We start from the raw sequence: 13,954 nt of genomic DNA, 5'->3' as shown, positions 1-13,954 counted from the left end.
ACCTCACAGTTCATAACAGCCCTATTTTTAGCACTCTGCTAGCCTTTACAAAATAACCTTCCTCATTTATTAAAATCCCGAACAGAGACATGGACCAATCTGTTATCTTTATAGCTCATTGTAAAAATGTGTATTATGCCTCCAGAGCGCTTATATGATTAGCAAATGTCCCATGTAAACCTACATGTGGCTGACATGGCATCAAGTACAGCAAAGCAAGTATGAAAATAGCGTTGCTTATCCTACACAGATCTTGTAAAGCGGTCTAGATGCACTTGATACAACTAGAAAAGATGATAAACAGAATTGCAGTGATTTTTCAAGCTAGCAAGGTTTTTTTTTACGTTTACATAGTATTCCACATGCCCCTAAGCAATCATCATGTGGCCCATTTAACGTGAGAAAAGTTGTCACTCTACTGCCTGGTATCATTGTGTGTCCCACACTGAATATGGACCAGGGAAAGGAAAGAAGAGATATATTGACAAGCATGTTGAAGGCAAAGGTTACAAAAGCTATCTCCAAGCAGCATGATGTTTGTGTGACCACAGTTACAGATATTAAGAAGTTTAAAGGATACCTGTAAAACCTCGCCGCATATGGCGGCAGAATGCCAAGACCCATGCAGAGGCGCAAGCCTCTGGGTCTCGGCGAAGCTTGAAAGTCAGTGGAGCGCGTGGCGCTCCTTCCTTATTGGCCAAGCGGTGGACGCGTCCTCAGTACAGGCGAATGGCAGAATGCAAGCGAATGGCAGAATAACCCTACGTTGTCAGCACTTGAAAAGCTCTGCAGTAACCGGGTAGCAAAGAACCGCCTCATGTCACATCTAATACAGCTTTGTTCAGATGTGACCCCATGCAACAGATGCCTCCATGCTGAGCATTAAGCAAGTGCCCAGACGGGACAAAGGAACAGCTGACAGGCGGTGAATGCACAGCCTACAGTTGCCTGTGTATAAGAAGCCTTAGTTAGTTGGATACTGAAATGGCCCATTTTACTTGGGTAAAATGTATAAAGCATACAGTAAAGCAGATATATACCTATATACAACTTCAAACAATTCTACAGGTTTGGTTTAGCAGTACTATATATATATATACACAATTAGAGTATAAACAAAGGCTCCATTTTTTACTTGAGAAAAACAGGTAAAATGTATGTGATGACTGTAACCTGACAGGTCCTTTACTTTATCGATCTCTGGCCAGTATAACCGTGCTGTAACTGTTTGGTATAACTGTGCTTTCCTGTTCCAGTCTTCGATCAGATACTGCCTGCTTCCCACTGCCATATGCCATATCATCATCCAGTCTTGTAGTTACATGAAGTCACACAACTGCAACTAGGCTGAATAATAAAAAATTTTGCAATGGCCAGGAGATGAGCAAAGACTGGGTTCCCAACCACAGATAGAAGGCAATGTAGCTACAACAATCGTATACAGCACAAGCAATATGTCCTATTTGCATACAATGGAGAAACCAGATGAAGTAACCTGCATACAAACCAAAAATGGGATTTTTAAGGTCATTTTGAGACCAAAGAATTCTTACTTTAGATCTGTGTATATACAGTATTTCTGGATCCATACGTGAAAAGCAAAAAATAAGTGATTTGCATGGCTTCCCCCATTGTTCTGTAACAATGCATAATGGTCTTGTTTTTTGAATACATGCTGAATGATAGTGATGACCTGAAATTACCTTCTGTTTTATGAAAGGATCATTGTACATTTTTACATGTGCTCTGTTATACTGAAAAATGTGTCCACCTGAAAGCAAAAGCTGTTAGACCACAAGCATCCCCCAGTTGCTAACAGCTAATGGTACTATTTGACAAACTCACAAACTTTTTCTGTCAGGTCCTCCCTCTTTGAAAGGCCAGCAGTTCCTTGCCTCACCTAAAGTTTGTAAAGTGTTCTGGACATCCACCCGCTACCAGCAGATATCCTTACACATCTGCTTACCCCGTACACAAGCACTAAACTTCCATGCAAACTGCCTCAACTTTGTTATTTGTGAATGTTGCTGACCTCTAGTTACCCATTTCCTTGCAACTGTTCCTGCCGATGTGCTTCCTTGATTCTCACCTGTCAGCTTACTGGTTATGCACCTATTACCCAGCTGTAAATACCTGGATATATTGTTGTTAATGTTGTGTTCATGCAACGTGTTAGTTCATTAGGTAGCCATTGGTGATTTTGTGTGTGCTCCTGGTCTTACCTGTAGATTCACATTTTAACCACTTGCCGACCGCACGCTTATACCGTGCGTCGGCAAAGTGGCAGCTGCAGGACCAGCGACGCAGTATTGCGTCGCCAGCTGCAGGCTGATTAATCAGGAAGCAGCCGCTCGTGCGAGCGGCTGCTTCCTGTCAATTCACGGCGGGGGGCTCTGTGAATAGCCTGCGGGCCGCCGATGGTGGCTCGCAGGCTAAATGTAAACACAAGCGGAAATAATCCGCTTTGTTTACATTGTACTGCGCTGCTGCGCAGCAGCGCCGTAAGGCAGATCGGCGATCCCCGGCCAATCAGCGGCCGGGGATCGCCGCCATGTGACAGAAGACAGCCTGTCACTGGCTGCACAGGACGGATAGCGTCCTGTGCAGCCCGGATCTCCAGGGGGGGCCAGGTAGGAGAGGGAGGGGGAGGATTTTGCCGCGGAGGGGGGCTTTGAGGTGCCCCCCCCGCAACACCCGGCAGGCAGGAGCGATCAGACCCCCCCAGCACATCATCCCCCTAGTGGGGAAAAAAGGGGGGCGATCTGGTCGCTCTGCCTGCACGCTGATCTGTGCTGGGGGCTGCAGAGCCCACCCAGCACAGATCAGCTGAAACAGCGCTGGTCCTTAAGGGGGGGTAAAGGGTGGGTCCTCAAGTGGTTAATTCAAAAAATACTTATTTCAGTGCCCATTCTTTGGTATATTTATATGAATGCAAAGGTAATTACTGGCCTACAGCTTGTGAGTGTCTTAGCAAAAGGCCTAACAGAAGCACAGTTTAGTGGTAGGCATTAAACAGTTTGTTTTATTATACACAAGGTTTCCATTGGTAATAGGTCAAGAGATATTTAGATCAATAGCGTAAAATGTAAAGCATTCTTACCAGAGGGGCAGCCGGATGTGTCTGATATAGAGGATGATGAGCTCGGACAAGGTGCGGCCTGATCAGGAGGCGTATGGCTTTCTCCAGTATCCGTACTAGGAGGCACAGTCTGGTCAGAAGGATTCTCTGGAACATTATCAGCTTCAGATGCCTGGAGTTCTGTATTGTTAGTAGCTTCGGAAGCCGGTGTGTCTGGCTGTGATGTTTCTGTGTTATAAAACAGAATTCTAAATATTTTTCTAATTTTTTTATTGCTGAAGGATAATTATTGATTAATCCAAGATTGGACTTGTGATAACCAGCTGATTTGGGATAACCAGCTGATCCAGTCGGTGGTGCTCATTCCCCTCTCCTCTGCCCAACACTAACCTCTCCTCTGCCCAACACTAACCTCTCCGAGGCCCAACACTAACCTCTCCGAGGCCCAACACTAACCTCTCCGAGGCCCAACACTAACCTCTCCGAGGCCCAACACTAACCTCTCCGAGGCCCAACACTAACCTCTCCGAGGCCCAACACTAACCTCTCCGAGGCCCAACACTAACCTCTACGAGGCCCAACACTAACCTCTCCGAGGCCTAACACTAACCTCTCCGAGGCCTAACACTAACCTCTCCGAGGCCTAACACTAACCTCTCCGAGGCCTAACACTAACTTCAAATGCCCAACACTAGCTTCCCATCCTTTCTTCTGTGCCCAATACTAACATCCTCTTTCTTGTTCCTAAAGGCTCATACACACATCAGACCATAGTCTTTGGAAAATGAAAGATCACAGACCAATTTTACCTCCTTCCATGTAGTATGAGAGCCATATCTACACAGTCTATTCTATGGAGCTGAACTCCCCATCAGACAGAAATCTTTCCAAGATGCTGCACACAAAGATGCTGTAGACATTCAAAAGATCAGTATCTGCAAAAGCCCTGTTCCTGCAAAAGATCCGTTCCTGCAAAATGCATTCATAGTCTATGAGATCAGCAGATCATCATACACACCTTGTTTAACAGACATTCATCTGCAGGGCAGATGTATTTTCAGATCTGCAGATGAATGTCAGTTTAACAAGGTGTGTAGATCTCATAGACTATGAACGCAATTTGCAGGAACAGATCTTTGGCAGATACTGATCTTTTGTGTCTGTACAGCATGTTTGTGTGCAGCATCTTGCAAAGATTTTTTTCTGATGGGGAGTGCAGCTCCATAGAAAAGACTGTGAAGGTATGGCTCTCATACTACATGAAGGGTGGTAAAATTGGTCTGCGAGCTTTCATTTTCCAAAGACTATAGTCTGATGTGTGTATGAGCCTTTAAGGTGGCCACTAACGATACAATCCAATGAACAAATGGTTACGAACAATTATTTGTATGAACGACCAGAAATTAATATTTGGGACCACTAACGGACGAAAATCTCCTAACCAATGCAATCAGATTAATGAAATCAATCGATCCCGGGTTCTTTAGGCTCAGCTTCTTCTGTGGGCCTACTACATCTGATGTCAGTGATTTTAAAAACTAAGCATTGTGGATCTATTGGTCTAGATACTTTAAAGTTTGGCATTGGATATGCCACACTATGTGCAACTTTTAGTTTGAAAAGTTCCTGGAAAACCCAAAACCAACATTACAAATGATGGACAAATCAGAACAAGAAAGCCTAATTTAAAGGTGTGAAGTAAGGTCGGTCAAGAGGGTAATAAGTTTAAGTATATGCAACTTTTATTTCAGCTTAATGCAATTTATGAAGCTTGGAACTAAAGCAATCAAAATCATCTACTGCATTTAATTGGTCCAATTCCAAGCTGCAAACATTTGCATAAAGTTGAATTTTTGCACCTCATTGAGCATCTGTACTCTAAAACAGGCTTACAAATCTAAAGTATTCCTTTGTGGTATGTTCCGATAGTTTTCGATATATTGTCACTGCTGTATGTTGCCTAGATAGTTCCTAGGAGCATGCTTTCTCATTTCTCATTCTGATAAGTAGGCTAAGTGAGACTCCACTTTCCTGCGCTTTGCTTTTATTTGTAAGGAAACGGCATCTGTTAAGGTGGAAGTCACTTTTACTGATGAGCAGCAAACCTTTAATAATTTATGCCCAGTGTGGCATGTGAGGTGGCTCTCTAACCACTGACATGAAAGTCACGCATTTAGTTTTGCCATATAGTTTAAACAAGAGAAAATACAAAAGAATGCACCTCTTGTCTGAGGCCTTCCTCTTCGTCTGTTGCTTTGAGCAACTTCACTTGCTTCTTCAAACCATCTTGAAAGCATATCAGACATTCTCTGCATTAATGATGCGTTAGTTGTATTGTCACCTAGAAAAAAAATAGAGTAATATAAAGTGCTCCATTGCATTTACAGCACTTTATATAGATCGGATAGTTGATATATTATTTTATACCATCTCTTTCTCGTTCACTTTCAGGTCTGGAACGTGGTCCTGTATCAGACCAATCTCCTCGTAACCGTAGTCGTTTAAGAGGTGGTTGCCGAACCTTCATGGATAACAGAAATAGTGAAATGAATGTCAGATCACATAAGGGCAGGAACAGTTAAAGCAAACAAACTGAAAATAAACTAATAAGATAATTAATTGTATGTGTAGCAGCAAAAAAATATAGAATCTCCCTTCAATCTCATATTCCTGATTTAAATTTAAGGAGTTTAATTTACAAAGCAGCCCTTTTAATGTGATCTATAAACTGGTTCATTCAGCTGGTAACAACAAAAGAAATAAAGAACATTTAAACTTTTTTAGCTCTCTTGTTATCAGCACTGTTTTCTCATCCAAATGAAACTAATTTGCTTCTGTCTTCTCCTCCAGAGAGCCCTTGCTGTTCAATTGCCTCATTTGCATATCGATAACACTGACATATATATATATATATATATATATATATATATATATATATATATATATATATATATATATATATATATTCTTTATTTATAAAGAGGTATGAACAAGGCACAATGAGAAAACATACTCATGAAAAGGTAAAGTCAAAATACGCATTATACAGGAGTTTGCATACCAAATAGACATGTCAATAATCTATATGGTAAATTAACAGCATGAGTGATATCTGTGACAACATTAGTCAGTCTTCATTGATCTTATCAGATATCTGGGTTATCATGAGAATAGACCAAAACAGACTCTACTTAGCTCAAAGTCGTGTACACACCCGGGTTTTCTCCCCTGTTTAAACTCCCCCTTCTCCCCCCCCCCCTTTTTCCTCCGGACGCAATCTCAGGATCCATACACATTTAAGTACCGTATTTTTCGGACCATAAGATGCTCCGGACCATAAGACGCACCAATGTTTAGAGGCCAAAAGCCAGGGAAAAAAATATTCTAAGCCTGGTGCATCTAGGATGCAGGAGCATTTTGTGAAGAGTCACCTCCCCCAAGCTATCACTATCTCCTAAGATACACTGCCTAGCTAAAGAAACCCCTGCAGCCCCTGCCAGCTATAGTAACCCTGCTGCCTCCCAGCTACACCACCACCCCCTCCTCCTTCCCATTCACCGCACCCTCAGGCCACCCTTACCACTAGCCCTACATCTGCCAGTCTTCTCTTCCCATACACTCTTGCCTCCAATAGATCAGCATTTCCTCCACAAACCTGGTACCATAATCTCAAACATTCACTCCTTCAGTAACTTTCTGATCTCTCTCCTAAGCAGCACCCTCCTCTGCCACACACTCCGATTCAGACCCCTACATATGACATTACCCCCTCCTCCACACAATTCTTCATATACCCCACACCCCTGTCTCCCCTTTCCAACAAACAAACCATACATACAACCAGCACCCCAGATCCCCTCCAGCTGTGCCGATGTGATGCTGCCATCTCCTCATCTCCAGGTTTCTTTCACTTTTCTCCCCATGCTGCCTGCTCTCTGACCATCATGGTGCAGATACTGTGAGTTACAGCTTCTAGCTTCCTGATGACGGTGCAGTCACAGAAAGAAGCAATTGGTGCATCTGCAGGCATTGATTGGCTGAGGACCTCTTGAACGCTGGGGATTGCACTATAGCCCGCCCGAAAAGGTATCGCAGCCACTCAGGGGCTCGGCGTCAAACATCTCTATAGTGATCTGAAAAGCAGTGCGCTGATTGGCTGCTGCGGTGGATGACTCGTGCCTCAGCCAATCAGACTCGGAAGATATTAAAGGCCAGCTATCAATACGCGGTATATGAAAGCTCTTCCATATATTGTGTCTCATCAATTTCTTTTACCAATTCCTCCAGTTCCAGTACCATCGTCTGTTTCCATCGTCGCACAATTAAGCACTTTGCAGCACTTAAAATGTGACGCACCACAGAGCGTTTATAATGCTTCATGGTCCAACCGCTGAGATGCAGGAGATAGAACTCCGTGGTAAACGGGGCATTTCTATCTGTGACAGCCTTTACTAGTCTTTCCACAGCCTTCCAGTATCCTGCAAGTAAGGGACAGGCCCACAAAATATGTAGTAGGGAACCTGTGAAAATGGCCACATCTCCAACACTTGTCGGAGGTATCTGGATACATTCTGCTAAATTTAAGTGGAGTACAATACCACTGAGATAGTATTTTGTAATTCATCTCCTGCATGCCAGCGGTCCTTGAGGATTTATGGGCGAAAATACACATCCTGGTCTTCTGATGAGGGGTGAAAGATGTCCCCAGATCTGTTTCCCAGGTATGGAGGAAGGGCAAATTTGGTATGTTTAGGAAGGCTATTATCTCATATATTCTGGACAACGTTTTGCTGCTAAGGCCCTCTGCTGTGCATAGGTCTTTAAAGTCAGATTTCTGTCTTAGCTTTGCAGGGTTTATATTGTGTCACATTAAATAATGTCTATATTGGAGATATTCCCACCATCTAGTTTCTGCGGTCTGTGGCTTCTGTCTTATTTCTGCTAACGTTGCCCATTGTCCCGAGGAACACATGTCAGCGCATTTCAGGGTGTCAGTCCCTAAGGTAACTATTTATGTATTTTTTTTTATTGTAAATTTTTAAAAAAAAATTTAATTACAAAAAAAAAAAAAATGGGGAGTGTGGGAGGTAATGAGTTAATATTTTGTGTAACACTAATTTATTTCTATGTAAAAAATGCTTAGGGTGTAATTTACTATTTGGCCACGAGATGGCAACAGTAAGTTTTTGTTTATTGCGACCTGCGAGCGTCCTTCCGGACCCTTGCAGGGAGTACTAGGAGGCTGTGAGTGTTTGTTTTTTTCACAATGATCGCGCTGCCCATCGGAGAGCAGTGGATCATTGCGGGGCTTAGATCAACGAACGGGAATGGATTTTCCCGTTCATTGATCTCCGAGCGAGCGGACAGCGGCGTGTTTACTAGCGGCGGGCGGCGTGTTTACGAGCGGGAGTGCGGGCAGCGGCGGGAGCGCGGAAAGTACGGATTTCTCCGTCCCTGGGGGTTAAAGGATGGAAAAAGGGATGGAGAAATTCGTACGGGCGGGGGTTAAGTGGTTAAGCCATGAATATAAAAAATCAGTTTTGCCTCTCAGTCACTCTTGGATCCTCCTGTCCCCCGTCGCCAGCTAGTTTTGTTTTGTCCAACAAGCTTACCGCACAGCACATTGGTAGTATTGTCTCGCACTTACTAAAGGATCAAACCCATAGTGCAACAGCTGAAAAGAGTGATGAAGCCCTCTGTGCAGTATTCAACAAGGAAAAAAGCTGGCACATCCGAAGTTAATCTTTATTGGTTTTAGAGCCACGTAGCAGCTGATCCCAGACAATACACATCGCCCACTGCGAGTGTTTAGATGTGCCAGACTCCCACTTCCTCTACAGGAACTTTACACAGCAGCAGACAGATCTTGCCTCCGAGCAAATATTGCCTTGATAAAGGGGTCCTACGTGGCTCCGAAACGTTGGCCATATTTTTTATACATTGAACCAATAAAGATTAACTTCGGATATGCTAGCTTTTTTCCTTGCTGAAGGTTTACTGCGTAGCCCTGGCCACTCATCTCCTTCTTCGCATTCACGTCCACAATAGCACCCTGCGCAGGTGCAGGACGCTATTGCGGACGGGAACACGAAAAAGGCCAAGCGTGGCCAGGCCTGCACAGTAAGCCTGTTGGCAAAACGAAACTAGCTGGTGGCGAGGGACCGGAGGATCCATGAGTGACTGCGAGAGCACGGGGCGGCTGCAGGGGGCTGGTAGAAGCCCCACGCGAGTAAAACTAATTTGTTTATCCATGGCTTAGTTATCCCTTTAAGAAGATATCAGATATTACAAATTATTTTTACTACTTGAGCTTCACCTGTGGCTATGACTACCAATTTTTCATTTATAAACATGTTGATTGTTGCAAATATAAATATGTGCAGCAGACGTGCTTTACTTCTAGGAAGCAAGGATAAGTATATGTTTTTATAGTATACCTCTCTACAGGAGTAAAATCAGTAATATAATGTAGATTATTGTTCAGGGGACTGCCTTATAAACTTTCAATTAATAAAAAAAAAAATGAAGGTACAGTAATCCTTTAAACTCCCAAGCCTAGTAAATCTCATGATTAAGTCTTCACACATTTCAGCCACAGCAACCACAGACAAACCACCATTAAAATACCTACTTCTTCCTGCCTCTGACCAGATGCAGAAAACTTGAGCTCTTTTGCTTGGTCATCCTTTGGATTAAATAGATATATGTAGTCTGATGAGTAGCTAACCAGGAGATCTTGGCCATCTTCGCTATAGCACAAAGAAGTAACACGGCAAGACTTGTTTACAAGGTGCGAGGGGACAAACCGTACACACATTCCCGCAATTCCCCGGTTTGAGTAATTGTCTGCAAAAAGACAAAAAGGTAGAGAGTAAGCAACTTTGTGCTTTACAAAACCCAACACTAGAAAAGATGCTTAGCAATGATTAGCTTAAGTAAAATTAAAATATAGAAATAATGTATTTCAGAGGTGATTGGAGAAACATTATCAATTTGTTTGTAGAAATATTATTTTTGCAGAAGTAAGAAATAAGGGTAATATTACCATGTGCTGTCTGTGCACGGCAATATTACCGCAGCTCCATGCGTCAGTCCTACAATGGGCATGATTCACAAAGCTTTTTCACCTGTTTTTCTTTGCTTTCACCTTATCTATGTTACATTGTTAAGCTCCCAAAGAGCAAAAATACAATATAATTAAAGAAAGAAAAGTAATATTGAAATGAAATTAATCAGGAACAACTTACTTTGAGTGATCTTTTGCTTGTAGATGTGCTGAAAGGTTATTTTTATCAATTAGGTGATAAATAAGTAAGTCATTTATGAGAAGTTTTGTGAATAGAGCCCAATGAAATTAACAAGTGTATGTACAGTGCCAAGCATATTAATAACTGGGCTGCTTTCTTATTTTTTTTTATTTAGCTTTTTCTGTCTGAAAGAGTTAACATTTAGGTACACAAGTGACCGTATATCTTCAGTCAGAACTTTAGCATAACCCTCACAGATAAGGAATAACAGCCATAAAACGCTTTCCAGGCAGAGAACAGTGTCTGAGTGCAAGGGATAGATGGGGAAAAAATGTCAATAGTAAACATAATTTAGCTCTGGGACACTTTGAAGACTTGAGAAGAGACAATAAAACATTATATATACTTTAAGTTTTTAAATACAAAATAAAACCATTTGATATATTAAAAAAAAAAATCATTTTTTAGGCTTAGGAGGATAGATTCAATTGTTTATCTTATCAATTATTTTCACTTAAGATTTACTTAAAGCCATCTAAGTGTTTAGCGTGAGCCTGTTGGAATGTGCCCACACCTTCACTAAGCTGCTGCCAAATGTCAGTAGACCAGTGCCCACTTTTCCTGTCATCAATATCATATGTTTTGAGATGGTGACCAGTGGCCAGTGGAAGCAGCTTAGCTATAGAGGAAATAGTGGGTACAATGGCAGCTTCAGGCCAGAGCTGCACGTAATTGCCTGTTGGACCTAGGTTCACTACCACTTAAGGACCAGGGTATTTTCTTCTGATCGGTGCTGCGTGGACTCTCCAGCCCGCAGCACCGATCAGGAAATAGCCAGGGCGATCAGACTTCCCCCCCTTTTTTTCCCCACTAGGGGGATGTCCTGCTGGGGGGTCTGATCGCCGCCGGCTACCCGCACTTTCCGGGGGGGGGGGGCTCTTCAAAGCCCCCCTCTGCAGCGCTTTCCGCCCTCCCCGGCTTTCCCTCCCTCTCCCTTACCCTGTGAGCGGCGCAGGACGGAGTTCCGTCCTGCGCCTGATAGGATAGGCTTCTGCCTATCAGATGCCGGCGATCCCCGGCCAATCAGAGGCCGGGGATCGCCGATCTACGTCACGGCGCTGCTGCGCAGCAGCGCCGTGTGATGTAAACAGCGGGGATTTCTTCCCCGGATGTTTACATTATGCGTGCAAGCCGCGATCGGCGGCTCGCACACTGTTCACGGAGACAGTCTCCGTGAACTGGCATGGAAAGGCCGCTCGATCGAGCGGCCGTTTCCATGCTATACCACTAACGACCCGCCGACGCCTATCGGCGTTAGGCGGTCGTTAAGTGGTTAAAGCATAATTAACCACTTGAGGACCTAGGGCTTTCTACCCCTTAAGGACCGGCCACTTTTTTTCCATTCAGACCACTGCAGCTTTCACGGTTTATTGCTCGCTCATACAACCTACCACCTAAATGAATTTTGGCTCCTTTTCTTGTCACTAATAAAGCTTTCTTTTAGTGCTATTTGATTGCTCCTGCGATTTTTACTTTTTATTATATTCAGCAAAAAAGACATGAATTTTGGCAAAAAAATGATTTTTTTAACTTTCTGTGCTGACAGTTTTCAAATAAAGTAAAATTTCTGTATACATGCAGCGCGAAAAATGTGGACAAACATGTTTTTGATAAAAAAAAACCCATTCAGTGTATATTTATTGGTTTGGGTAAAAGTTATAGCGTTTACAAACTATGGTGCAAAAAGTGAATTTTCCCATTTTCAAGCATCTCTGACTTTTCTGACCCTCTGTCATGTTTCATGAGGGGCTAGAATTCCAGGATAGTATAAATACCCCCCAAATGACCCCATTTTGGAAAGAAGACATCCCAAAGTATTCACTGAGAGGCATAGTGAGTTCATAGAAGATATTATTTTTTGTCACAAGTAAGCGGAAAATGACACTTTGTGAAAAAAAAAAAAAAAGTTTCCATTTCTTCTAACTTGCGACAAAAAAAAATGAAATCTGCCACGGACTCACCATGCTCCTCTCTGAATACCTTGAAGTGTCTACTTTCCAAAATGGGGTCATTTGTGGGGTGTGTTTACTGTCCTGACATTTTGGGGGGTGCTAAATTGTAAGCACCCCTGTAAAGCCTGAAGGTGCTCATTGGACTTTGGACCCCTTAGCGCAGTTAGGGTGCAAAAAAGTGCCACACATGTGGTATTGCCGTACTCAGGAGAAGTAGTATAATGTGTTTTGGGGTGTATTTTTACACATACCCATGCTGGGTGGGAGAAATATCTCTGTAAATGACAATTTGTTAATTTTTTTTACACACAATTGTCCATTTACAGAGATCTTTCTCCCACTCAGCATGGGTATGTGTAAAAATACACCACAAAACACATTATACTACTTCTCCTGAGTACGGCGATACCACATGTGTGGCACTTTTTTGCACCCTAACTGCGCTAAAGGGCCCAAAGTCCAATGAGTACCTTTAGAATTTCACAGGTCATTTTGAGAAATTTCGTTTCAAGACTACTCCTCACGGTTTAGGGCCCCTAAAATGCCAGGGCAGTATAGGAACCCCACTAATGACCCCATTTTAGAAAGAAGACACCCCAAGGTATTCCGTTAGGAGTATGGTGAGTTCATAGAAGTTTTTATTTTTTTGTCACAAGTTAGCGGAAATTGATTTTAATAGTTTTTTTTCACAAAGTGTCATTTTCCGCTAACTTGTGACAAAAAATAAAATCTTCTATGAACTCACCATACTCCGTACGGAATACCTTTGGGTGTCTTCTTTCTAGAATGGGGTCATTTGTGGGGTTCCTATACTGCCCTGGCATTTTAGGGGCCCTAAACCGTGAGGAGTAGTCTTGAAACCAAATGTCGCAAAATGACCTGTGAAATCCTAAAGGTACTCATTGGACTTTGGGCCCCTTAGCGTACTTAGGGTGTAAAAAAGTGTCACACATGTGGTACCGCCGTACTCAGGAGAAGTAGTATAATGCGTTTTGGGGTGTATTTTTACACATACCCATGCTAAGTGGGAGAAATATCTCTGTAAATGACAATTGTTTGATTTTTTTACACACAATTGTCCATTTACATAAAAATTTCTCCCATCCAGCATGGGTATGTGTAAAAATACACCCCAAAACACATTATACTACTTTTCCTGAGTACAGCGGTACCACATGTGTGACAATTTTTTGCAGCCTAGGTGCGCTAAGGGGCCCAACGTCCTATTCACAGGTCATTTTGAAGCATTTGTTTTCTAGACTACTCCTCGCGGTTTAGGGCCCCTAAAATGCCAGGGCAGTATAGGAACCCCACAAGTGACCCCATTTTAGAAAGAAGACACCCCAAGGTATTCCGTTAGGTGTATGGCGAGTTCATAGAAGATTTTATTTTTTGTCACAAGTTAGTGAAAAATGACACTTTGTGAAAAAAAACCAATAAAAATTAATTTCCGCTAACTTTTGACAAAAAATAAAATCTTCTATGAACTCGTCATACACCTAACAGAATACCTTGGGGTGTCTTTTTTTCTAAAATGGGGTCACTTGTGGGGTTCCTATACCGCCCTGGCATTTTACAGGCCCAAAACCGTGAGTAGTCTGGAAACCAAATGTCTC

At 42.7% G+C, this 13,954-nt stretch overlaps 1 protein-coding gene across 7 annotated transcripts in view; it reads right to left on the bottom strand.

Annotated features, from left to right (window-relative positions):
* Nucleotides 1–13,954, bottom strand: part of DCAF6 (DDB1 and CUL4 associated factor 6) — a 110,654-nt gene that overhangs the window by 50,506 nt on the left and 46,194 nt on the right. For all 7 annotated transcript variants that reach the window (XM_068269192.1, XM_068269190.1, XM_068269189.1 and 4 more), the window contains 4 exons: nt 9,711–9,925; nt 5,507–5,600; nt 5,301–5,420; nt 3,101–3,307 (listed from right to left, as the gene is read on the bottom strand). In XM_068269192.1, coding sequence (XP_068125293.1) covers nt 3,101–3,307; nt 5,301–5,420; nt 5,507–5,600; nt 9,711–9,925 — 636 coding nt within the window. The remainder of the gene's footprint in view (nt 1–3,100; nt 3,308–5,300; nt 5,421–5,506; nt 5,601–9,710; nt 9,926–13,954) is intronic.

The sequence above is a fragment of the Hyperolius riggenbachi genome, chromosome 2 (assembly GCF_040937935.1).
Source record: "Hyperolius riggenbachi isolate aHypRig1 chromosome 2, aHypRig1.pri, whole genome shotgun sequence".
Classification (NCBI taxonomy): Eukaryota; Metazoa; Chordata; class Amphibia; order Anura; family Hyperoliidae; genus Hyperolius; species Hyperolius riggenbachi.
Note: the sequence above shows the minus strand (reverse complement) of the source record. Positions and strands in the feature narration are given on the sequence as shown.